The sequence below is a fragment of the Hipposideros armiger genome, unplaced genomic scaffold (assembly GCF_001890085.2).
Source record: "Hipposideros armiger isolate ML-2016 unplaced genomic scaffold, ASM189008v1 scaffold_114, whole genome shotgun sequence".
Taxonomy (NCBI): Eukaryota; Metazoa; Chordata; class Mammalia; order Chiroptera; family Hipposideridae; genus Hipposideros; species Hipposideros armiger.
Genome location: NW_017731464.1, coordinates 1766381 through 1792233, shown reverse-complemented (window position 1 = coordinate 1792233; position 25853 = coordinate 1766381). Strand labels below are relative to the sequence as shown.

At 40.8% G+C, this 25853-nt stretch overlaps 1 protein-coding gene and 1 long non-coding RNA gene across 3 annotated transcripts in view; one reads left to right on the top strand and one right to left on the bottom strand.

Annotated features, from left to right (window-relative positions):
• LOC109385398 (uncharacterized) lies at positions 1-20046 on the bottom strand. Its single transcript, XR_002124604.1, has 3 exons — positions 19967-20046; positions 13032-13138; positions 1-534 (listed from the first exon to the last, which is right to left on the bottom strand). It is a non-coding gene; the product is annotated as an uncharacterized LOC109385398 (long non-coding RNA).
• A 146-nt stretch (positions 20047-20192) lies between these two features.
• ZNF638 (zinc finger protein 638) overlaps positions 20193-25853 on the top strand; it is a 123497-nt gene continuing 117836 nt past the window's right edge. The window contains exon 1 of one of the 2 annotated variants that reach the window (XM_019647635.1): positions 20193-20350. In XM_019647635.1, the coding sequence (XP_019503180.1) occupies positions 20235-20350 (116 nt within the window). In that variant the 5' untranslated portion in view covers positions 20193-20234. The remainder of the gene's footprint in view (positions 20351-25853) is intronic. The other variant, XM_019647634.1, reaches the window with a different exon arrangement.

The window sequence follows — 25853 nt, the reverse complement described above, 5'->3', positions numbered from 1 at the left end:
ATTTATCCTTTGGTGGATGACTGCATGCTGACTTTCCTTTCCAAATGCTGGTGGCATCTAACTGGCAGAAAGTGGGGTGACTGCTCCAATTTTCTCCTTACTAGTTCTCCTCTCCTATGCACACTAGGTGAGATAAATGGATTCCAAATAGGTTTAACTACTTGTCCTAACTTGTGGGAACTTATGGTTTATTTTATGGGTGGGTCAAGGCATGATACAGGGCCAGGTCACCCCAAAGTAAAGAACAAGTGTCCAGGTATGAAACAAATGGGAACTGTAATGCACAGAGGCTGTCTCAAAGTCCAATAAAAAAATGGGCCCTTTGGTTCACTCACATGGCTGGGAGTTGATGTAAGCTCAGTTAAGGCTATCAACTTGAGTGTCTTGGCTGCATTCCATATGATTTCTCCATGTGGCTTGGGTTTCTCCCAGCATAGTAATTGGGTTCTAATAAGAAGTATTCCAAGAAAAAGGAAGCAGAAGTTACCAGCTCTTTAAGGCCTAGGTTCAGAAGTTCCAGAGTATCATATCCACCTGTTGGTAAAAGCAGTCACAGGGTTAGCTCATATTCAATAAGAGGGGAAATAAACTTCACCTCTTGCTTTGTAGCTCCTACCAGGTAGCCCTCAGCTGGTCACAGGCAATGGCTGACCTGGGCCTGCACCGGAGCTCCTCCCAAGAGTCCCCAGAATTAATATACTTGGAGATTGGCTTCAGATCACAGTAGAACACTACCCAATTAACCCCACAAGCAGTACACATAAAGGGTAGTCTCAACAGGCACCAGAGCCCACTGGGCGAATCCCACTCTGGGGTAAGCTTCCTGCACAGCAGCCCATAAGCTGTGGATGTGGCCAAACCCCAGACAGTCAGCCTAAAGGTCAATCCCACCCACTGACATGCCAAGAGCAATCAAGTCTCAAGTATAACAGGAGGGCACACACAACCCACACAAGGGACATTCCCAGAGCACTCAGCTCAGGTGACCAGGGAGACTGTGCCACTGGGCCCCACAGGACACCTACTACATAAGGTCTCCTGGCCAAGACTGGGAGACATAGCAGATCTACCTAATACCATAGAAACAAACACAGAGAGGCAACCAAAATAAGGAAACAAAGAAATGCATCCCAAATGAAAGAATAGGAGAAAAATCCAGAAAAATAACTAAATGAAATGGAGGCAAGCAAAGTTCAGAGTTCAAAACAATGGTTATAAGGATGCTCAAGGAACTCAGGGAGAACTTGAACAAAGAGATAGGAAGCAGAGAAAAGGATAGAGAGGAACCGGCTGAGTTAAGAGCTGGCTTGGGACGCCAGCTCTGAGCAGCAGGTTCCTGGGTCGGATCCCACATGAGGGCCAGTGACACTGCCCTCTACAGCTAAGATGGTGAGCAACAGCTCGACCTGGAGCTGTGCTGCCATGAGTTGCTGGCGACGGCGTAGGTGCAGCCCCTGCTGCAGTGGGCTGCCATAAACTACCATGTGTGACTGGCAGCCAGAGTGAGCGGCCGGCAGCCGGTGTGAGCTGCCAAGAGCCGGTGTGAGCTGCCAAGAGCCACCGTGCGCGGCCATCCAGAGGCCGGCGACCAATCTGCCTTACCCGGGAAAAGCACAATGATAATACCAACATGGGCCAGTGAAGCAACGTCCTCCACAACTAGGCTGAAGAACAAAACGACAGCAACTTGTCTGTTCCCCTTCCCCTGATTCCCCAGCACTGTTCCCCTCCCTCAATTCCTCAATAAAATCTTTTTTTTTTAAAAAAAGGACAGAGAGACCATAAAAAAGAACCAGTCAGAAGTGAAGAACATAGTAACTGAAGTGAAGAATGCATTAGAGAGAATCACCAGCAGACTAAATGAAGCGGAGGATCTAATAAGCGATTTGGAAGACAAGATAGCAGAAAAGATCCAATCCTAACAGCAAAAAGAAAAAAGAATTAAAAACAACGAAGATAGTTTAAGAGACCTCTGGGACATCAAGTGTAACAGTATTCACATCAAGGAGTACTAGAAGGAGAAGAGCGAAAGCAAAGAATTGAGAACATATTTGAAGAAATAACGACTGCAAACTTTCCTAACCTGGTGAAGGAAATAGACATACAAGTCCCATAAGCACAGAGCGTCCCAAATAGAATGAACCCAAACACGCCCACACCTAGATACATTATAATTAAAATGGCAAAGGTGAAAAAGGTGAAGGGATTAAAAAGTACAAATTGGTAGTTAAAAAATAGTCGTGGGGATGTAAAGTAAAGCATAGGAATATAGTGAATGATATGGTAATAACTATGTATAGTGCTAGGTAAGTACTAGACTAGTCAGAGGAATCACTTCTTAAATTATATAAATGTCTAACCACTATGCTGTATATCTGAAATTAATATAAAATAATATTGAATGTCAACTGCATTTGATAAATTTTAAAATGGGGGAAAAGGGGAAGGGAAATAAGAGGTCCAAATTTCCAGGCATAAAACAAATAAGTCATGGGGCTGTAATGTACAGTGTCAGATGGTTGCTGGACTTATCATGGTGATCACTTCTTTAGGTCTATAAATGTTGAATAACTATGGTGTACCCCTGAAACTAATATAACATTTTTTTAAAAGATTTTATTGGGGAATTGGGGAAGGGGAACAGTGTTGGGGAATTGGGAAAGGGGAACAGCCAAGTTGTTGTCCTTCAATTTTAGTTGTGGAGGGTGCAGTTAGCTCAGCTCCAAGTCTAGTTGCCATCGGGCCACCCATCAGCAGCTCGCAGCTGCTCAGCTTAAGGTGCAGTGTTCAATCTTAGTTGCGGGTGGGTGTAGCCCACCATCCCATGTGGGAGTTGAACCAGAAACTTTGTTGCTAACAGCACATGCTCTAACCACTGAGCCATCTGGCTGCCTGTAGGCAGCTCAGTGGCAGCTCAGGTCGGGCGCAGCTCACTGGCCCATGTGGGAATCTAACTGGTGACCCTGTTGCTCAGAGCTCGCGCTCTGAACCAACTGAGCAACTCGGTGGGCCCCAACATTATTATGTTAGCTATATTTGTAATAAAAATTTGCTTAAATATATAGTCATGGGGATGTATAGTATAGGAAATACAGTCAATAATATTGTAAGAAATACGGAGGTGTCAGATGGGTACTACTTTTATTAGTGTTATCACTTTGTAAGTTATATAAATGTCTAATCACTATGTTGTACACCTGAAACTAATATAATATTGTATGTCAACTGTAATTGAAAAATAAAAAACTATAATAAAATATAATGTGGCATCCAGAAAAGAAATATTGAATGTCAGCTGTATTTGAAAAATAAAAATAATAAAAAGAAATATTTTAAATATTTTTCAAATTAAACGAAACAATTATATTGACAAAATGATGTTGTATTAGTAAAATTCAGTGATTCAAAAAAAAACATGAAAAGGAAGGCAAACGTGTCCAGAAATATCATTATTCAGAGGTTACCCTTATTAATAGTTCCTTCCACATATGCACCCATATACACAGATAGAATGATTGTATACATGATATTCCTTATTTCATTGGAAAAAATACCATGGACATATTTTCATGTTAATATATCTAGACTAACATCATTTTTAATATATGTGTAGAATTCTATTGTTTGTATGTATGTTATAATTTATTTAACCAGTTCCTTATTAACATAAACTTTTGTGTTATTTCCAATATAAAAGTACTGATATTAGCACTCTTGCAAATATGTATTTAGAAATTTGCATTATTCATTCTATAAGATAATTTATGGAAGTAAAATAGCTGGGTAACTTTCCAAAAGCAGCCATTACATAGAATTTTGTGCTAATCATTGTCTTGTTTTTCTTTATAATTTACCCCATTTGTATTTATTCCCAAATGCCCACGTAGAAGCTTTTAAAATTCTTGTGGTCAAATTTATCTGTTCTCTTTTATGATTTATGACTTTTCTTTTATGCTTTGAAACATCGTCACATTTATACGTTCACTGTATTTCTCTTTAGAAACAGTTTCAGTTTTTTACATTTAAGTACAAAAATAACCTGGAATTTATCCATTTAATTTAGTAATTGAGGTAGGAAATCCAACTAATTTTTTTTCCCCAGATGGCTAACCATTTGCCCCCACAGCATGGTCTAGAATAATCTGTTTCTTAAGGATAATACAATCCTTTTTCCTGCTCCCTTGTAGAAACCAAGATGTTGGTTCTGAGCTAAGCATGTAATCTAGTCATTAAGGACATTTCAATAACCCCCACATCCTTAGCCAAGTCTTTGTACATCTGAGGAAGGACCATAAAGGGCCACTGGCCTTCTTTTTCTCAGCAAGCCGGAATGGGAACAGCCTGTAAGCCAAGGAGAGGAAGAGGAGTTAGCAGTGCTCTGCATAATAATGTGAGGCTCTGACACCAGCATGAGGGTGCTCCAGAAGTTAAGAAACATCTTTTCATTTTTCAGGATTTGTACTGAATTAGGGGTCACGAGTGTCTGATTTAATAGTTCATTCTTTTGTTCATTTATTCAACAGATCTTTATTGATTGCCTGCTGTGTATCATGCACTGAGGCTGGGTTTCAGGCCCCACTTGTCCCTCTGACTCGATGCCCAACTATCTGCAATGGTTCTGGGCAGGGAGGATATCACCTGGAAGGTGACACTTGAGCGAATATCTGAAGGAGGTGAAGGATAATTGGGGGGACAGCATTCTGAGTAGAGAGAATAGCAAGTGCAAAGGTCCTGAGATGAAAATGTGCCAGGCATATCTGAGGAAAAGCAAAATGGCCCACGTGGTTGGAACGAAGTAAGCAAGGAGAGTAGTGACCAAAGAGGAAAGAACAGTAAGTGGGAATGTAGATATAGTGTAGCATCTTGTGGGCCGTTGTAAGAACTTCCAGTTTTACTCTGAGTGAGATGATTTGACGTCATTCAAAATGATTTCTTCAGTTGCTGGGTGGGAATAAATTGTAGGGGGGGCAAGAGACATGCAAGGGAGGCTGGGAAAGCAAGGGATGGTGGTGGAAATAGAAAAGGTGGTGACAGGGTAACTGGACTCTAGGTATTTTTTAAGGCAGAACTGACAGGGTTTGCTGCTAGATTGGATGTGAGAGGTGAATGAGAGGAGTCAAAGATGACCCTAATAATTTGGGCCTGGGAGACCGGAAGGATGAAGTTGCCCACTTACTAAGATGGGGAAGACATCTCCGTGGGAGGAGAAAGTTTAGGGAGAAGGTCAGGAGTTTGGTTTTGGACCTAAGTTTGAGATGTCTGTTAGCCATCCAAGTGGAGATAGATTTGTGAGTCTGAATTCCAGGAAAGAGGTCTAACTAGAGATAAGATTATGGGAGTTGAAAGTATACAGATGATATTTAAACCCACGGGACTGAATGACGTCACCAAAGGAGTGAGTGCAGTTGGAGAAGAGGAAAGGACCCCCCACTGGCCTTCTTTCTGTCCTTCAAACCCATGGAGCTCATTCTTGCTTCAGGTCTTTTCCAAGAATGCTCTTCCACTAGAGACATTTGCATGGCTTCCTCCCTCACTTCATTTAAGCTTCTCAAATGTCACCTCCTGGAGGCACTTTCCTCTATCACCCTATCTAAGTAGCATCCCTTCCCTTTAAGCCCACCAGTCACTCTCTCTAACCCTTACCCTGCTGTTTTTCTTTTTAGCACTTTTCATTTCCTAAAATCATATATTTGTTTATTTATTATTTATCTTTATGAGGTCAGGACCTTGCATATTTTAAAGTTTGGGTTTTTTTTAAAGATTTTATTGGAGAATTGGGGAAGGGGAACCGACAAGTTGCTGTCCTTTTGTTCTTCAGTCTAGTTGTGGAGGACATCGCTTCACCGGCCCATGTTGATATTATCATTGCGCTCTTCCTGGGTAAGGCAGATCGGTTGCGGGCCACTGGACAGCCTCTCACAGCAGCTCTTGGCAGCCCATGTTGACTGCCAGCCACTCACAGTAGCTTATGGCAGCCCACTGCAGCTTCACTGCAGCCTACGCTATCGCCGGCGACTCACGGCAGCCCAGCTCTAGGTCGAGCTGTTGTTCACCATCTTAGCTGTAAAGGGCGCAGCGTCACTGGCCCTCATGTAGGATCCGAACTGGGGCCCTGTTGCTCAGAGCCGGCGTCCTAAGCCAACTCTTAACCAAAGCGCCACTCGGCCGGCCCTAAAGTATTTTTTTTAAACCATTTATCTTAGTTTGGGTTTCTCTGGAAGCAGACCTGAGACAAGAATTTGAGTGCAATTGTTTATATGAGGTATGATCTCTGGAAATACCAGGAGTGTGCAGAAGCAAGACAGAGATGAGAAGGCAGTCAATTAAAGATGCATTATCAAGCAAGTTACCACTGTGGGTTACTGGAGCTTAACCCTGCAGGGGAACTCTGGGTCTCAAAGAACATACCCTGAGAGGTCTGGCTGCTGAGATATTAATACACAGGCTCCTGTTAGTCACCAAATAAGGGCTGTTTCTAAGGTGTGTTAATTCTTGGGTACTTCTGGCCTGGTGGGCCCACTTGCCCACAGCCATACCGTGTTCTGGCTGCTGAAGAGCGTCAACAGGCAAAGAGATGCAGATCCTGATAATTAAAGTGGGATGGTGTGTGCTATAAGGCCCAAAGGTATAAGGGTGGAGCCACAAAACCATCTGCCACATCACTCTATCCTCAGCACCTAGAACCGTGCCTGGTACACAGTGGGCACTCAAAAAATACATGTTAAATGAACAAATATCATAGGTGTTTTCTAGAAAAAAAATCATATTTTGCCCTTAGATCTTAAGTGCTCCCTTCCTACATTGTAATTTCTTTTCATTTTCCCAACCTTCAGTAGAGTGGGATACACTTGGGCAGCCTTGTGTGGTGATGGTGCGGACACTGCAGGAGCAGATTCTACGGAGGGATGTGTCCAGGAGCCCCAGGCAGAGAACAAGAAAGCAGGCAAAAGTGGGCGGGAGGAGCATGTGCAGAGCAGGTAACTCAGGGGGAAGCAAGAGGGATGTTTGAAAAAACTCCTACTTTTCTAATACCTACCAGATGAAGCTGAGTCTTAGGTCATGTTTGGGCATATATCTTTTCCCTCCCTTACTTGAAAAGCCACCCATATTCCAAATATTAAATTCCAGTATATTCTTGCGTCTATATTTGGATTCCATTTTGTTTAAGTGAGCCTTCTCTCTATTCTCTTGCCGTTTTGAAATGTGGTTTAACTCTTTAAAGCCACTTGTTTTTTTCCTGTTTGAAAGCTTATTGAATTCGTTTTTCACTTATGCTTGCCTAAGCTTGCCTTCAGTAAGTGGCCCTTGAGCAAACTCTTACAGGAGGTACAGGAATGTGCAGGTAGAGGAAGCGATAGGTTCAGAAGGGAGCAGCCAGAAGTTTGTGCAACATGAGCCCAGAGATCAAGGAAAGATGGCAGGTGGGAGGCTGGGCTGGTAGTCAAGGTTTGCTCTAGTTTGTGTGCAGATTGTATTTTCCATAGATGGCCACAATATCTTTCATCTCACATGCTCACACGTACAGTGTGACCTGATACTCTTTCAATTGAGAAATGAAGTCTATGTCCCCTCCCCTTGAATTGGGACCTATTTGCTTGTAACCAACAGAATATGGTAGAAGTGACACTGTGTGAATTCGGAGGCTCTCATAAACAGTTATGCAGCTTCCACTGGGAGTGCTCACACTAGGAACTCTGAAATGTCACGTAAAAAATCTCTTTACCTCGAGGCCACCAAGCTATGGGGAAACCAAACCACAAGGAGCGAATACACATAGGTGCCCTAGTCAGCAGTCCTACTTTTATCCACCCAGCCCAGGTCCCAGGCATGTGAGTGAATGAGCCTTAGATGATCCCAGTCACCATCCACAGAGACATCCTGAGGTAAAGCCCTAGACCTCAATGAGCAGAGACAAACCATTCCTCTTATGCCCTTTCCAAATCTCTGACCCACAGAATCCACAAGTCTAATAAAATGGCTATTGTTTTTTTTGTTTTTTGTTTTTTCAAACTTAATGGGGAACAATGTGTTTTTTCCAGAGCCCATCAGCTCCAAGTCAAGTTGTTTCCCTTCAATCTTAGTTGTGGAGGGCTCAAGCTCAGCTCCAAGTCCAGTTGGGCGCAGCTCACTGGCCCATGTGGGAATTGAACCGGCAACCCTGTTGTTGCTCAGAGCTCTCATTCTAACCTTGGAACCAAGTCACCCGGCCAGCTCCAGAATGGTTATTGTTTTATACTGCTAAGTTTAGTGTAGTTTGTGACACAGCCATAATAACTAGAACATTGTCTGGTTTTGGACTTTATCCTGAAGGCAGCAGGGACTCACGGAAATTGTTTCAGGATATGGAGTAACCCTGTCCCCCATGGGATTTACAACAGAAGGCATATTCCAAGAGTAATATAAACAAAGCCTCAGCACTACACAATCCAGGGGGCAGTGATAATACAAGATATGACGCAATGATGGTACTTAAGAGTTGTGCAGAATGCAGAGTAGCAACTCTCGCTGCTGTGTACGAACTCTCAGCAGCCAGAATTACAAGGGAGTGAATTACTGATGAGGCTAGCGTAATAATCCAGGTGGGAGAAAAGGAGGGTGTGAGCTAGGGTCAGGGACATTCAGAAGTGTTTCAGAGGTAGATCCCGAAGAATCATAGGATGAGGTAGGAGGAATCTGGAATGACTCCCAAGTGTCTGGCTCATGGAGGATGGTGGTATGACAGGGGACTGGGGTGTCAATAGGATATATTTAGTAATTAAAGCCACAGAGGTGAAGTGATGTGGCAGTCGGCGAAGTTATAGAATGAAAAGGAAGAAGGGACTCTCACTGAACACTGAGGAAGATGTTTAAGGGACAGGCCAATGAAGAGGACCCCGTAAAGGATCTTCTGAAGAGAAATGATAGAATATGTGGTAAAAGAAATAGAAGTGCCTGGTGTCAGAATAATCAATAGAGGAGAGGCTCTTAACGAAAAAAAAAAAAAGGTGAAAAATATGCCATCCCTCAAAGAGCAAAATGGATGAGTACTGTAAAGTGGCCACTAAATCTGAAAATTACAAGGTCGTTGGTGCCTTTGGAGAGAGCAGTTTCTGTAGAGTGGTGGCAATAATGAACAGCGAACAGGGCAATGGAGGAGGAGTTACTGCAGAGTGAAAAGAAACATGAGTTCCCTAAACAGGCAGGGAAAGAGAAAAGAGCATTGAAATCTCAAATGGCAGGGAGAGGAGGGAGGAAGAGTGGCTGAGCGGCATGACTCACCCCTTTGTCATTTATACTATAGGCCTTTGTCCCTTAGAGAGGCAGGACGTGCCGTGCAGTGGTTACTGCAGGTTTTGGAGCCAGGCTGCCTGCGTTTGCAGCCCAGCTTCACCACCACTTACTAGCTGTGTACACCTGGGCAAGTTCCTTAACTTCTTTGTCCTTAGTGTCCTCATCTGGAAAGCATAATTATAACCACTCCTTAGACTTTTGTGAGGGCTTAGAATAGCGCATAGTAAGCACCCAATAAATGTTAGCTATCAGTATTATTACTACTATTATCATTATCATCACAATATTTGTAAAGTTTGGCCTTTTTTTTTTCTCTTGGTGATATCTACTGCTCTTGTTCTAGGGCAGTGATGTTCAAAGTGTAGTCCAGTGACCTCTTTGTGTCCCTGAAACTCTTTCAGGGAGTCTGGGAGATCAAAACGATTTTCATAACATGAAAACATGATTTGTCTTTTGAATGCTCATTCTCTCACAAGTGTATAGGACATTTTCCCAGAGGCAATGTGATGCGTAATATTGCAACAGATTGGTGCAGAAGCATACACGAAAATCCAGCTCTCTTCTATTAAGCCCAGAAACAAAAAGAAATATTTTCAAAAATGTAAAAGAATGCTGTTCTTCTCACATATTCTTACTATGTTTTGGAAAATAGTGTTAATTTTCATAAACATATTCTATTATGTTAACATGTTTATTATTTTGGATGATTTCAAACTAAATATTTTAAAAGTTTATCTGTTTTAATTTATAATACAGTAAATATTAAAAAAGATATTATCCCCATAAACAGAAGCTCTTTGAAGTCACCAAAATTTTTAAGAGTGTAAAGGGAAACTGCTCTAGGGACTAAATCAAGATCAGAATAGAAAATGTGAACTAGCTTGTACTCTTTTCTTTGGTCACAGACGACTACTTGCTTTTCCCTAAGGAAAGGATTTATGTTCACAGCCCTGAATCGTTCGTTGCTTATGCTGTTCCCTCGGTTTCCCTGTTTCAAATGTCTATTTACCCTTCTTTGCGTGTCAGAACTCTGCACATCCTCTAAGACACCTAAAACCCAATGTCATTGGCTTATGGTGAGGTAGGTCTTTAGCTTCTCCTCTCAGAAGCAACCCAGAATAAGGTATGTTTATGTTCCTTACCCATAACCTCTTTCTTTTTTTTTTTAAGATTTTATTGGGGAATTGGGGGAGGGTAACAGCGTTGGGGAATCGGGGAAGGGGAACAGACAAGTTGCTGTCCTTTTGTTCTTTAGTCTAGTTGTGGAGGACAACGTTTCACTGGCCCATGTTGGTATTATCATTGCGCTCTTCCCAGGTAAGGCAGATCGGTCACAGACCATTGGACGGCCACTCACGGTGGCTCACTCCAGCTGCTGGCCTCTCACGCTGACTGCTAGTCACTCATGGTAGCTTATGGCAGCCCACTGCAGCAGGGGCTGCAACCGACGCCGGTGACTCACAGCAGCCCAGCTCCAGGTCAAGCTGTTGTTCACCATCTTAGCTGTAGAGGGTACAGTGTCACTGGCCCACATGTGGGATCCGAACCAGGGTCCTGCTGCTCAGAGCTGGTGTCCCAAGCCAACTTTTAACCAATGCGCCACTCGGCTGGCCTCATAACCTCTTTCTTATTATTCATCAACCACAAGCATAGAAATAGTTATGTGCCAATCTCAGCGGAAGTGGCAGGGCCTTGTCACCTATGCTGTGGCCATTGTCCTCTCAGAGAAAACTTCCTCCCTGCCAAGGGTGCTGCTCTCCATGTTTCCAAGGAGAAACATGGACCATCCCTTCAGTTTTCATTTTATAGCTGTTGTCATGCTCCAATCTGAGCAGAAGTATTGGGTTGTTGGAAAAGTCATGACGTATTTTGTCTATGTTTTTCAAAGGTCATTTATTTATATAAAGAACAAAGATCAATCAATGATATATTGCCATTTTGTTCGATAACCTTTTGCCATCTTTCAATGAGTTTCGTAATTCCTCGTTTATCGAAGGACCTGTCTTTATTTGTGAACAACTGAACAAGGTGCTGATTTACAGCCTCATCTGAATTGAACGTTATACCACGCAAGTAGTTTTGAAGAGAGCGAAACAAGTGGAAGTCTGATGGCGCAAGGTCAGGCGAGTATGGTGGGTGTGGCAACACATCCCATCCAAGCTCCAATAAGTTTTGATGGGTGATCAAACTTGTGTGTAGTCTCCCATTGTCGCGATGGAACACAACTCCTTTACAATTAACAAGTTCTGGACGTGTCTGGATGATGGATTCGTTCAAACTGTCCAATTGCTGACAGTACACATTCAAATTGATTGTTTGGTTCCTTGGTAGGAGCTCGAAAAACACGACACCTTTAAAATCCCACCACACTGAGCGCATAACCTCCTCTGATGAATGTCTGCTTTCGATGTCGTTTGAGGCGAATCATCACATCGGGACCAAGACCGTTTGCACACCACATTGTTGTAAACAATCCACTTCTCATCACCAGTTATCAGTCGCTTCAAAAAAGGATCGTTTTCCTCACGTTTAATGAGCATAATGCAGATGTTTATACGCGCCATCAAATGAACTTCTTTGAGTTCACGCGAAACCCAAATATCGAGCTAGCTGATGTATCCCAGCTTCTTCAGGTGGTCGTGAATGCTTGAAGGATGGATGTTCAATGTTTCTGCAATCTGTTGTGTCATGTAACGTGGATTTGACTCTATCAATGCCTTTCTTTTGTCATCATCAGCCTCGGTGGGCCTCCCTGACTGAGGAGCATCATTGAGATCAAAATCACCAGCATGGAATTTCGTGAACTATTGTTGGCACTGATTTTGTTGTAGAGCATTGTCACCGTAAACTTTATGCAATTTTTCACAAGCTTGACTCGCGTTCTTCTCTTTAGCGAAGTAAAACAGTAAAATATGGCAAAAATGCACAGTTTGTTCTTCCATCTTCAACTTGTAAAATCTCGAAAAACTCAGCCAAATCACTCAATTTTTTTTAGAATGAAGCTGGAGCTGTCACCTGTCAAATGGCATAGCAATAACATAGATGCGAATGACTCTAGTACTTCCAAAAATGAACTAGTGCCATCTGTTGCAAACATGTGACATGACTTTTCCGACGAGCCAATAGAATGACCCTCTCCTTAATTCGTTGCTAAACTTTGTCACCTAGTCCCCCAAGCACCATTTCTTTTTTGCAGATTATCACAAATTTGCCACTTCAGTTTTGCTCATAAGCCTCTTTCTATGAGTCAGACAGAGAGAGTCTGGGCCTGAATGGGAAAATGATACCGTGTCCCCCATGCCTTCATCTCTTTTGTACTCCTCAGGGGCTCAATCATTAAAAATATCTTCTTCACAATAGTAGCATTTCTGTCAGGTTCTGAATCTTAATTTAAGCTTAGCTGGGATCCCCTGTAGTCATTGTCCTCCTCCTCCTCCTTCTCATCCTAATCTTCATATCTTTCTGAGCCTCACAATAATTTTGCAAGGAACATGTCAGCCAACAAATTACCCCCCAAACTTAGTGGCTTTAGCTTTCTTGAAACTTTGTACTCAGACAGTATCAATGAAAGTGTGGGTCAAAACAGACAAAAAAAAATAGTGACTTTAAACAACAGCTATTATTTCATAGTTTCTGTGAATTAGGAGCCTGGGCTGGCTTAGCTGGGTTCCCTGTTTCATAGGCTGCAATCAAGGCATCGAATGGAGCTATGGTCATCACAAGCCTCAGCTGGGAAAGGATTTGCTTCCAAATTGACTCACATGGTGTTGGCAGGATTCAGTGCTTCACTGGCTGTTGGTTGGAGGCCTCCCTTCTTTGCCACGAGGGGCTTTCTAACATGACAGTGTGCTTCAATAAAGCTCGTAAGCTAAGAAGGCAATAGAGAAAATCCAGTAAGGTGGAAGTTGGTCTTTTATAGCCGCTAAATTTTATTTTTATTCCTTCCACAGAAAACACTAGAGAAAACTTGGGCCAAAGATACATGCTGGCTTTCCACAAAAAGAGCAAAGGGTTCCTTCCATCACGTGCAACATAGGCACAATTATTTAAAGTTAACAAATTTTTATTTAAGGAATTTCACATGTGTGATTCCTTCTACTGCCTGTGTTTGGGTCTTAATCTTCAAGATAGCCCTTTTAAAAATAATTTTGGCTCAATCCAGTTGTGATATCAGTCAGTCCTATAAATGTTGGGACCCAATTTCTTCAAGCAATTTACGTCAGGGCCACAGTTAGGGTCAGAGTAGGTGGGTCTCCCTGGTTCTCAATTTCAGACAGCCTCTAAACATGAATAAGTTCAAGTAATATTCACTCTTAAGCTGTCACACCCTAAAATAGTATAGATCAATGGGATATACCAAATTCTAAGATAAAAAAATGTTTTGCCTAGTTTTAGCAGCTCTGTCTTTTAGTTCCTTCCCACAGATCTAACACACAGTTCTGTGAGTAAAAAAAAACAAAAACAACACGTATTTTTTTTCACGTATGAGGCATTTCCACTGATGTAAGTCTACAGAAAAAAACCCACCGGGATAGACCTCAACTGGAAGTCAGTCTTTTAAATCTCCATCAGTTTTGCAAATAGTATTCCACTTGTTAGAAGCAAGTCACAAGGTCCAGCCCACGTTCAAGGCAAAAAGGAGTACACAAGGGCATGAATACAGAATCGCTGTGGGCCATCTTGAAAGATAACTGCCACACTCATTTTTCTAGTTGGTGAAACTGAAACTCAGTGAAGTTCAATAATTTGACCAAGGTCACTCGGTTAGTAAATGGCAGAGCTGGATTTGAACTTAAGTCTTTCTGACCCCAAAGCTTACCTCTAGCTCTTATTCAATATATTCTTACGTTCTGTTTGTCACTGTGGCTATCTCCCTCATTCAACTGCTGCCTTATTAAAGACAGGGGATACTTATGTCCCCTAAGTGACAAAAATGTTGGTGAATACATGAATCAATTAATATAGTCCCTGTGTTGGAACTATGCATACAAAAATTGCTAAACCGCAGTTCAAAATACAACAGAACTGTAAAACAGAGCATGGTCAAACTGAGACGGGAAGGTAGAAGTGAACCAAGGGGCAACCCAGATACAATGTTGACCCTATGGAGTTTTTCAAATTTATTTTTCCTTCTGTGTGAGCAGAGACAAATCCTGTGCATTGCCAGAATTTAGACAGTAGAATGGTCAAGAATGTTCAAATGGCATTCTGAATAAAGCTAGATCCACTTCCCACCCCAACTGTATTTAACCTATGTATGTATGTATGTATGTATGTATGTTTGTATATTTAACCCTTGAAGTCCTAATCTGTCACTGTGCAAAAGGAAAAAAAATGACAACAGCCAAAATATTTATGCTAAGTGTCTGAAGGAGCAAACCATGTCATGCATATTTGGATGTTTGGGTTATTCCTTCACCTCACAATAACTGGATTATTAATGTATTAATAAAATATTGCCTGTAAAAGGTAACATTTCTCATAACCCTAATTTTATTGATGTATACTTTTGATATACGTTTCTTTTCCAGGTAGTTCTTTTGTTCCCGCTTTTAATGGGGCCTCTGTAAGATGCCTTCGGATATGATGTTATGTTATAGAAAGCGGACTGGCTTCCGCCACTCTTACCAGGTAGGTGAGAGCTTGCTGAGAAATAGTTACTGGAGCTATCACTTTCTTTACTGATCATTTAGGTTTTATGTATCTGGTCAGAATCTTCTAGAAGGCATGACTGGAGAACCGAGCAGAAGTAGTAATAGTGCAGTCTCTTATGCGAAGAGGAGGAAAGCAGCAGTCAAGAAGTCCATAGTCTGTGACTGTTTGTGGTATTCCCACTCAGAGCTGGACCAAAAGTACTAACTCACTTTACACAGCAATTATCCCAAAGAACTTTTTCTGAAAAGTGGGAATGAGATGAACACCACTTCTGAAGACATAAATGTTTAAAGCTTTCTGTTGACTAAATCAGTGCAATGTAAGACTCTACCCTAGAGAACGGTCACCAAAAAGTGGTATTTAGCTTTTGTTTTTCTAAAAATATGAGCACAGCAGCTCAGGTATAACAGAGCAGCTAGCTGAGCAAGCCCTCCATGGCCTGGGTACCAAGAGATATAAATTTAGTGGCTAAGCCCTGGGGCTCTAACGATCTGACTATCCCGTTCTACTTTCTAGTTCTGTTCATTCAGTAAGGAAACTTACAGAGTTATCACAGAGGCCCTAAGTCTCCAGAAAATCCTATACTTATGAAAACATTTAGATATTTCTGCAAGATCCTGTAAGCTTGCTGGTATTACAGTGTTGAGAGTCATTATTTGGAAGTTTAGTCTTTAGAGAGGGAATATCAAAGGTGACAACCCCTGTCATTTAAGCATGATACAACTGGTGGCTTCATGACAGTGGAGCTGTGCATTTTAAAAATTTTGCAATTGTTGAAGAGGAATTTTTTTCTGAAATTTTTGCTAATGTCCAGAGTTTTATTACTGCATATAGGATTAAGCAGGTCATTTGTTGTTGTCAAGTGGCATTTGCAATTGTTGAGCAAGACTCCGTTAGCCATAAAACTATGCTAATCTCGCCAAGACATTCATTTCTCAACTCTTTGCTGACAGTACACAAGTTATCATATAGCCTGCATGGGAGTGTGAGGTACAGTTCTATTTTCAGCTCACCCTCTGGCTGGCTCTATAACCTTGGGAAAATCACTTCTAGGCCTTGCGCCACAGACCTGCCATCTGTAAATTAGGACTGGTTAGTAACCCTCCTCTGGCTAGGTCAGTGGAAGTCACCAATTCTGGAGTTGGGCAATTAAGAACGTCAGCATGGTCACAGAGAGTCATGTACATATTAATTCTTTTGAACTTTTCTCACAGACCAGCTTTCTTGATTTTTGATCATGTTTTTGCTCTAACAACACAGAAAACATAGAACAATTTTTCTTATTTGGACAGCCTAACTACATTCCTTCCAGCCCTAATGCTGAGAGAGAATGGGTATAAATTTTTCCATTTTACATATTCATTTCCATCCTCCCCCCCCCGCCGAACCCCAGATATTATCCAGGTGTAGTTGAACATCATGTCCACTGAATTTTGCCATGGTAGGGGCTTAGCTAGGATCCATTCATTGTTTTAGTCAGTGGATGGGGATCGTCAATATTGTTAGAACAAATGAGAATAAAAAAAAAAATTCATCCATTTAAGCCTCTCATAAACTTAAAACACCTACATTTCCTTCATGTTATTTTCTTATTCTTACGCAAGGCTATAGCCTCCCTTCCCTTTGTAATCTAAGTAAGATTGTATTTCCAAGATTACTAATAATTTCCAGGGCCCCCTTTACTCCCTGCCCCTGAGCCCTTGCATCCATGGGTGCTGTATTTCCACTGTTCCAACTGCCTCAGCTTCAGCCTCTTCCTCAGCTTCCACAAAACTCCATTTACACAAAGCTTTCAAAGTGAGATTTGAAGATTTGATAAAACAACTTAAAATTTTATATTAGACACTCCTGTTCTTTAAAATGTCCTTTCCGCCCGCCGGATCACCAGATTTCCCAATAGCCCTTCACTCTATGAACAACCCAGACTTCTCCTCTTGACTGCTCTCCCCCATCCCATCCTTGCTTGGCCTGTCTCTTCTCACCTCTTTCTCAGGAGCAGAGATAAACTTCTCCCACATTTTCATGTACAGCAGCTTTTCTTGTGTTTCTAGGACTTCTGCTCATATCCATTTTTTCAGAATCTCACCTTATACCTGAAACAGCTTATTAGGGTATTTTCCCAAACAATGACAGCTTGTTTTTTTCCTCCCTCAGAGGAATCCTGGTACCATTTCATATTAAATTTCCTAATTATCCTCAACAACATACATTTATTTAAGTACACTCATCAGCATTTACAAACTAATCTGAATTCTACTTTTCTCATTATTTTGCATGTATATTTTTTCCTGTTTTTTAATACAGGTCCAGTTTGCTACTTTAATAAGCACCCCCTCAATTATCAAATATTTGAGTTATTTCCAGTTTTATTTTGTTTTGCATTATGAATAGTGCTGCCACAAACATTTAATGAAAATTGATTTTTCTCACTTGGATTATTTTGAGGGAATATATTCCAAATGTGGATTATGGGACAAACATAAATAATTTCACAGCTCTTTTGCTTTGCCTCAATACTTTCAAAAACAGTTGTCCTAATAAATAATGTTATCAGCTTATGAGTTTAGCCATTTTCCTTAGCTTTGCCAATATTCTCCTTTGTAATTTTTAATTAGCCTTGCAGCAAGGCTAATCATTTCCCCAAGATTTACTTTTTGGAGTTTCTTCATGTATGAAATATTTGGTCATATACTTTGACCCCTTGTCCAGTGAAGTCTGGGTATTAATTTTTTTAATACTTTTACTGAGATATAATTTACATACCATACAATTCATCCATTGAAAGTATACAATTCAATTAATTTTAGTATATTCACAGAGCTGTGCAACTATTACCTCAATATATTTTAGAACATTTCATTCCCCCAAAAGAAACCCTGTACCCCCAGTCTTTACCCCAATTCCTCCATCACACCCCCAGCCCTAGGCAACCACTGATCTTTCTGTTTCTATGGATTTGCCTATTCTGGACATTTCGTATAAATACAACCACATAATGTGTGGTCCTTAGTGACTGGTTTCTTTTGCTTAGCATAATATTTTCAATGTCCATCACGTTGTAGCATGTATCATTACTTCATTCCTTTTTGTTGCCAAATAATATTCAATTATATGCATTTATCACATTTCTTTATCCATTAATCAGTTGATAGGCATGTGGGTTGTTTCCATTTTTTTTGTCTATTATAAATGTTGCTACAAACATTCACGTACAAGTTTTTGTGTGGACATATGTTTTGGGATTTATATGTAGGCGTGGAATTGCTGGGTCATATGGTAACCCTAGGTTTAACTGTTTGAGGAACTATCAGACTGTTTTCCAAAGTGGCTGCACCATTTTATATTCCCACCAGCAGAGTATGAGTGTTCTAATTTCTCCACATTCCTGCTGCATCAGTTTGCTAGGGCTGCCAAAACAAAATACCACAGGCTGGTTGGCTTAAACAACAGAATTTATTTTCTTACAGTTCTGGAGGCTGGAAGTCCCAGATCAAGATGTCAGCAGGTTAGGTTTCTACTGAGGTTTCTCTCCTTGGCTTGCAAATAGTCACATTTTCGCTGTGTCCTCACATAGCCTTTTGTATGTGTGTGCATATCCCTGGTATCTCTTCCTTTTTTATAAGGACACCAGTTATATTAGATTAGGGCACCACCCTTATGACCTCATGTCACCTAATTACCTCTCTAAAGGTCCTATCTCCAAATAGTCACATTGGGGGTAGGGCTTCCATATATGAATTTGGGGTGACACAATTCAGTTCATAACACTTGCCAACTGCTACAGACTAAAATTCATATGTTGAAACCTAATCCACAAAGTGATGATATTTGGAGGTGGGACATTTGGGAAGTGATTAGATCATAAAGACGGAACCCTCATGAATGAGATTAGTGCCCTTTAAAGGTGATCCCAGAGAGCTCCCTCACCCCTTCAGCCATTTTTTGAACCAGGAAGCTGGTCCTGATCAGACACTGAATCTGCCCAGTGCCTTGATCTTGGGCTTCCCAGACTCCAGAACTGTGAGAAGTAAATGTTTGCTGTTTTAGCCACCCAAGTGTTTTTGTTATAGCAACCTAAATGGATTAGGACATCAACACTTGTTAATATCTTGTCTTTTTAATTATAGTCATTCTAGTGGGTATAAAGCGGTATCTAGTTGTGGTCTTGATTTTCATTTCTTTGATAGCTACTGACACTGAACATCATTTCATGTGCTTAGTGGACATTTGTACATCTTCTTTGGAGAACTGCCTATTCATATGCTTTGCCCTGATTTATTTCTTTGTTATAACATATATTATTTTTATTGTAGATTATCTGTATATAGATTGATTAATCATATAGCTAGATATCAAGCATACTAGAAACAAACATGGGAGAAGTCTTCTAAATTTGGGGGTAGTGACAGCTTTTCTAAGATTAAAAAAACAAACCTAGAAACTAAAATAAAAATCAATTAATTTGACTATATGAAAACACAAAATAATTCATTGTAAAAAAATACAATAAACACAGGCAAAAGACAAGTTAGTTTTAACAGTGGTAGTCTAAAAAGTAAGAAAACTGGGGGGCAGTGGACGATGGAGACTCTTTTTATTACATATCATGTATTTTTGGCGCTACTGAAATTTTTACCCGTCACACATATTACCTACCCGTCTTTAAGGGAAAAAAAAAAAGAAAATGACGTGTGGACTGTTCTCCATTGTGAATCATGGCCACTAGAATTCTAGGGTAACAAGTCTTTTTTGTAGTTGTCCCCTGGTCGAAACTCCCCCCACTCTCCCCAATCCCCCACTGCAAAACATATGACTTTTTATATTGGAATGTGCCTTATGTTGGCTCCTGTACCTGTTTCCTTATCTGATCCTCTACCCTACTGACTGGGAGATCTAGGGAATGTTTCTCATTCTTGTGTGTCTCCAAGCACTGTGGTTAGCTCTCACTGAATGTTCTATAAAAAAGGAAAAAGAGAGACCCCGAAGAATCAGAAGTGCTCTGAAAGTAAATGTGCACCCCCCCTCCCCCCTCCTTACTCACCTGAAACACACATTTCCAAACCTGGCGACGCCGCACTCTGGACGGCTCTAGTTTAAGGGCGAAAAATGCTGAGCAAGGGGCGTTGATGGGCCGTAGGACTCGCTGCCGCCCCGCCCCGCCCCGCCCACGGCTTCCCGCGCTCCGCGTCCATTGGCCGCCCTCGGGAGTGGGCGGGGCCCGCTGCGCAGAGCCGCGCGCTCTGGGGCCCAAGGGACCGCGAGCGCGGAGCGCGGGGAGCTGCGCGGACTCCGTTCGCGCGCCGCCGGCGATGCCCCGGGACCGCGTTCCTGCCAGGGCTACAACCCGGGCGGCAGCCGGGGCCGCGGCGCCGAGCTCCGCCTCCGGGACGGCCGCGGTGGCGCGAGCTACGGACCCGCTGAAGCGGTAAGTGCTTCCTTTGCCCCTGGGTTCCTCGCCTTCGCGGATGCCTAGGAGCAGTTGGCGGTGGGTGGGCGAGCCGGCGGGGTCTGCGCCCCGGTTCCTAGCGTCGAGTGGTTAGGGTCCAGATCATCTCCAGCTCCCCGCCCTCCGGTGACTGTCACTCCCCAATCGGTTGGTCTGTAGCACTAAGCAAGTTGTGTGTGCGGAGGCGCCCGCGGGTCAGCCAGTAGCTGCGGAACGCCTCATCCACACTTGTTGCTCGGCTTCGCAGTCCCAGCAACTCACCTCCGGATCTGGATAGGCTCGGTGGACGCTGCGCGGTGCGGGCAGGTCTTGGGAGATCACGATTAAGTCAACTGTCCTTTATACAGCAGGGTTATTGGGGCGGGGGTTAGTGATGAGCAGTCGCCAGATTGCCTCGTGTTCGCTTCTAAGGCAGTGAAATAGCTCCGACGAACGTGAGATCTTTTTAAAGATTGCTCTTAAAAAAAAAAAGACATTGTAGAATTGCATAATATGCTGTATCTCATCCAAAAATAGTTTCTGATGTCAGGGTAGTCATTTGAATGCAACACTGGCACATTTGTTTCTTAAATAAGTTTTGAACTTGCTTATTTTAGAGTAATAGATTTATTTGATTAAAGGAATTTCTCAAAGAACAGAAAAATAAAAGAAACCGTGCGTAGTGTCTTGACTCATCAATTTTGAGGGATACTCCACCCCCCACCCCCGCCCCAGTTTGCTTGGGCTTGCTTTCACTACTGCATACCCAAGTTCCAGATTTTGGAACCGTGTAAATAGCGCCTGCGTCCCCACTCTCACCCGGCTGGACTGCAGAGGGAAAATCAGCCACGCCCCGGAGCCCCGCTAGGCCCGCAGACTCCGCCTGCAGACTCCAGGCGTCCCAAAGTTGGTTTCAGCGATTTGCCTGTTCCAAGAGTCCCCGGGAAGCCGAGCTGCATACTTAAGACACTGCTCACGTCTCAGCCTGGGGGCACTTCATAGCAGCAGTAGCTCTTTCTTTTCATCCTTGTGGTCTGAGTCCTTTCATCCTTGTGGCCTGAGTCCTTTCGCTGGAGCTGGCTGAATCGACGCTTAGAGTTTAAGTGAATTGCTCTGACAACCCAGTACCAGTACTGTACTGCCCTCCCAATCTTTGTGGCGTTTGTTTCGAGTTGATGGGAGCCGGGAGTGCAGAGAATGGTAGACGTTTTGCAGAACGAAACGCTCTAGTGTTATGTCATACTTCTTGGCGCTGGTTTCAAGGTCCAAGTTCTGGTGACGTTTCAGCCTGCTTTGCCCTTTCCCAAGCCCCCGTGGGTTAGTTTGAGTCAAAAAGGAGTTCCTATCTTATCCCGTAAGGGTTAGGAAAAGGGATTGCTGGCTTGAGAAAAAGATGCTGGAATTTAGCGTGCCAACTTCCAAGGACCAGAAGATTATGGATTTTTTTTTAAAATGAGGGCATATTGGAGACGGTAGAATACTGTAATTATTGTTCTTATTAAGGGGTTGGGAAATAGAAACACCATTCTCTTTTATTCAGTGATTAGGAAAAGTGTTAAGCACTTCAAATGCAGCCTTTACAATTGCTAATGCTGCTGTGAATTCTCTTGTAAAGTCACAAAGCACCTTTATCTTTCCTGGAAGTATATTTTTGCATATGCTTGCAGGACTTGGGTAGTGCTTTGCTGTCCCTAGTAGTCAGGATTCTTTGTGACTTCCGATTTGAACTCCCAAAAAGTATTTTAGGGAGGGGAGGGGAGGGAGCTATAAAATTCTTTTCCTTTTGCCTCTGGGGACGTTTTGTGGTGGCCAAGAAAACTCCTTTAATACTGGTCTAGGAAAATAGAATGGTTTAAAGAATTTGTTGGGGATTGCTCTTTTAAAAAAAAGTTACATCGTGTTCATTGTGATTTCTAGAATTGTATAATATGCTGTATCTTATCCAAAAATAGTTTTCGATGTCAGGAAATCATTTGAATGCAATACGGATACTTTTGTTTCATAAATAATGTTTTGAGCTTTCTTATTTTATGGTAATAATGCTATCTTTCACTAAAGAAATTTTACAAAATACAGAAAAAGAAAAGAAAAAATCTATGTTGTTGTTTGAATCGTCAATTTTGAAAGATTATTTTTTCCCGATTTACTTTAGGTCTGCTTTCACCCACAACTACATACCCAGGTTCCAAATTTGGAATGGTGTTAATAGTGTTATTAAGCCCCCCAGGAGTAGCGGGCTTATAGGTTGTATTAAAATTTTAATTTTTCTCCATTGAAATGTCTGCGCACGCATAGACTATTATGGCATTTTTTTTTGTTCAAGAAAGGGATGTGATAATAAAATACTTTAATAATTTTGAGCATTATAACTGCTAACATTGAATACTATAATTTTTCTAATGGCATTAAGTTGGAAGGCTTTAAGAACTTGAGTCTGTCATCTCTCAGTGACATGTAATTGCTAAAAGAGCTCTTTCTGCAGCTGTGCTTTTGATATTAAGGTTCATCACCCTCTTTTTCGACATGTTACATGTGCAAAATTTTGCAGTGTGAAATTTGGGGATTCACTGAGGTACTGAAGTCTCACAGATGGAATCAGTAAAGCATCCTCTTAAGTACTTTCCCCTAAGTACTTTATATTTACTTTCCCACTAACAGTTAATTGGGATTTTGGAGGGCATTGTGCCCACACTCATTACAATTCTTGAATTTTTAGATACATTTTGTCCCAGCAATTCCACTTCTAGGAATTTATTCTAAGGAAATAATAATGGATATGTACACAAGGTTAGTTACTGGGGTGTTTTGTTGCAATTTTGTTTATGATGATGAAACTTTGGAAACAATGTCTCTAAGTAGGAAAATGGTAAAATTGATAAGATACATTAAATGATAGAATATATATAATGTAATTCATAATACATTAATATATTAATATAATGTAAACTTATGCAGCCTTTACAGACCATGTAGAAGAAATTTGAGAAAATTAAAAGATGGTCATAATACAATATCAGGGTAAAAAGTATACATTCTTAAAAAGTGACTATTTTCCATTTTGGTTAAAAGAAGTACAAAAGTATTCTGAAGTATAGTAAAGATTATACTTAATCTAATATTCAGCCTTGGCACTTTGAAAGGAATTCTTCTGCATAGTAAAGTTTAAAAACCCTTGAGCTACATTGAAAGAAGGAAAAAACAGGCAATATTCACATACCTAGGCATTGAAACCATTCTGCCTTCGGCATAATCATTGAATTCCTGGAGATGAATGGGGAGTTTTCAAGTGTCTCTGCTTATCCACAAGGCTTACTCTTTTCTATTTTATTTGAATCTTTATAATTTTAATATAGGTTAATAGACTTTTTGTTGTGAGGATTGAAAGACTGGCAGTTAGGTTCTCAAGTTGGCATGTAAGCGTGCAGGTTCAGGATGTGTGATATGATTGCACTGTAACTACATCAAAATGTTAAAAGTTATCTCTGCAAAGATGAGATTGGGGGTATTGATTATTTTCATAATTTCTCAAAGTTTTGAAGATAATTATATTTTAATTTGGTGCCACAATGAAGAAGTATGGCTTAAAATTTAAAAAAAAAGAAAATTTTTTTGAGTAGGCAATAATTTCACAGGGTTAAAGATCAAGAAGTAGAAAAAGTATACAATGGAAAAAATCCTCTTTCCCCCGTTCCTCATCTTAATTCCCGTTGGTCCAATTCGCCTGCCCTGGGTAATCATTATTACTAGTTTATTGCTTATCTTTCCAGAGATACTTTATGCATATCTGAGCCAAAACAAATATACATTTTTCCCTTCTTGGCAGTATTTGCAGTTTCCTTCTGTTGCGTTTTCCACGTGACAGTGAATCATAGAGATCTTTCCATATCAGTGCATGGAGAGCGTCCTCAATAAAAGGTTTTTTCTAAGAAGTGATTAGCACAGAAAGAGAATATAAACAGAAGATAGACCTTGATCAAAACACTGAAGAGACAATTAAAAGAAGAGCTTTCTTTAGGGTTGGGGTGTTGCATTCAAGGCTCTCTTGCTAAGTGAAGAGGGAGTCACTTGGACTACTTAAATCTAATGTAAGGGATTGTAAAACCTTCCAGTTTATTAATCATTAAATTATTATTTTTTTAAATTTTACTTTAAAATCAAAGTAATAATATACATCATTGAAAAAATAAAGCAGGTCTTAAAAATTTACCACAAAAACAGGAGACACATGTTCATTCCTCTGTAGTCCTTGTTTCTCTCTTTGGAAGCAACTACTTTTAACTCTTAACTTTTCCTTCTAGTATTTACCTTGGTCTTTCTAAAAAGTATACTTTATAACTACTTCTTAACTTCAGTGTTAGATATTATTTATTGACTTTTTTGATAAGTTGAGAGTGGATAAAGCAAGGTGAGGATTTAACTCCTTTACTCTTTCTATTCTACTTCCACTTCTTCCATAATTTCAGTTGAGATTTAGATACATCAGTGGTTAGGTTTTATTTATATTATTATGATTAGGTAAATATGACTAGCCTTTGAGTCAAAGGATAAACTTATGATTGTTTCTTTCATTTACCTAATTTTCTATCAGCATATGGTTATTTTTTTCTAACTGCTCAGACAAATGCAAGTATCTATCAATTTCATTTTTCCTTAACACTTTCTTCCTGTAAATCTCATTCTGCATACTCTAATTTGGTCTGGTTCTAGGTTTGCATCAACCTAAAGATTAGTATAATATCCTTAAAGAGATAAGGAAAGAAATTGCACCCATAAAATAAGAATTGGATGCTATGGATAGAAACAATCAGAGAATAAGAAAGTTCTCTAGGAAATGAAAAATGTGATAGCCAAATTGTAATTCTGAATGGAAGAAATGCAAGATAAAATTCTCTAGGTTTTGTGCATAGCCGCTGTCATGGGACTTCACATCTCTCTTGGTTTGGATCCTGTTACCTTAGTCCTGGTTTGGTTTACTCAATAATTTTGGTAAAGTACTTACTCAAGTTACTTTCTAAGAAAAGATACATTTTCTAAGTCTTTGCTTGTCTCAGAAATGCCTGTATTCTACGCTTACAGTTGAATTGTAGTTTGGCTGAGTAGAGAAGCCTAGGTTTTTCCTCAGAATTTTTAAGATGTAATTTTAGTGTGTCTGTTGTCAGTATTACTGTTAAAAAATCTGATATCATTAAGTTTCATTTATTTATGGGTTGTTTTAAAAGAAGATTCTTTTCAGAAGATTCTTTTTAGAATCTTCTCTCTGGCATTCTGAAATTTTATGATTATATGACCTTGATGTGATTTTTTTTTTTTTTTTATTCATTGCGCTCTGCAGCATTTGTTTTGAGCCCTTTCAACTTGAGGCCTCTTTTCTCCACCCCTAGTCTGTTGAAATTTACTTTAATAATGTCTTTCTTTCCATTTATTCTGTTCTCTCTTTTTCTTTAGTTGGGTTTTGGATCTCCTAGATTGATCCTTTAATTTTCTTGTCATTTCTCTTCTGTTT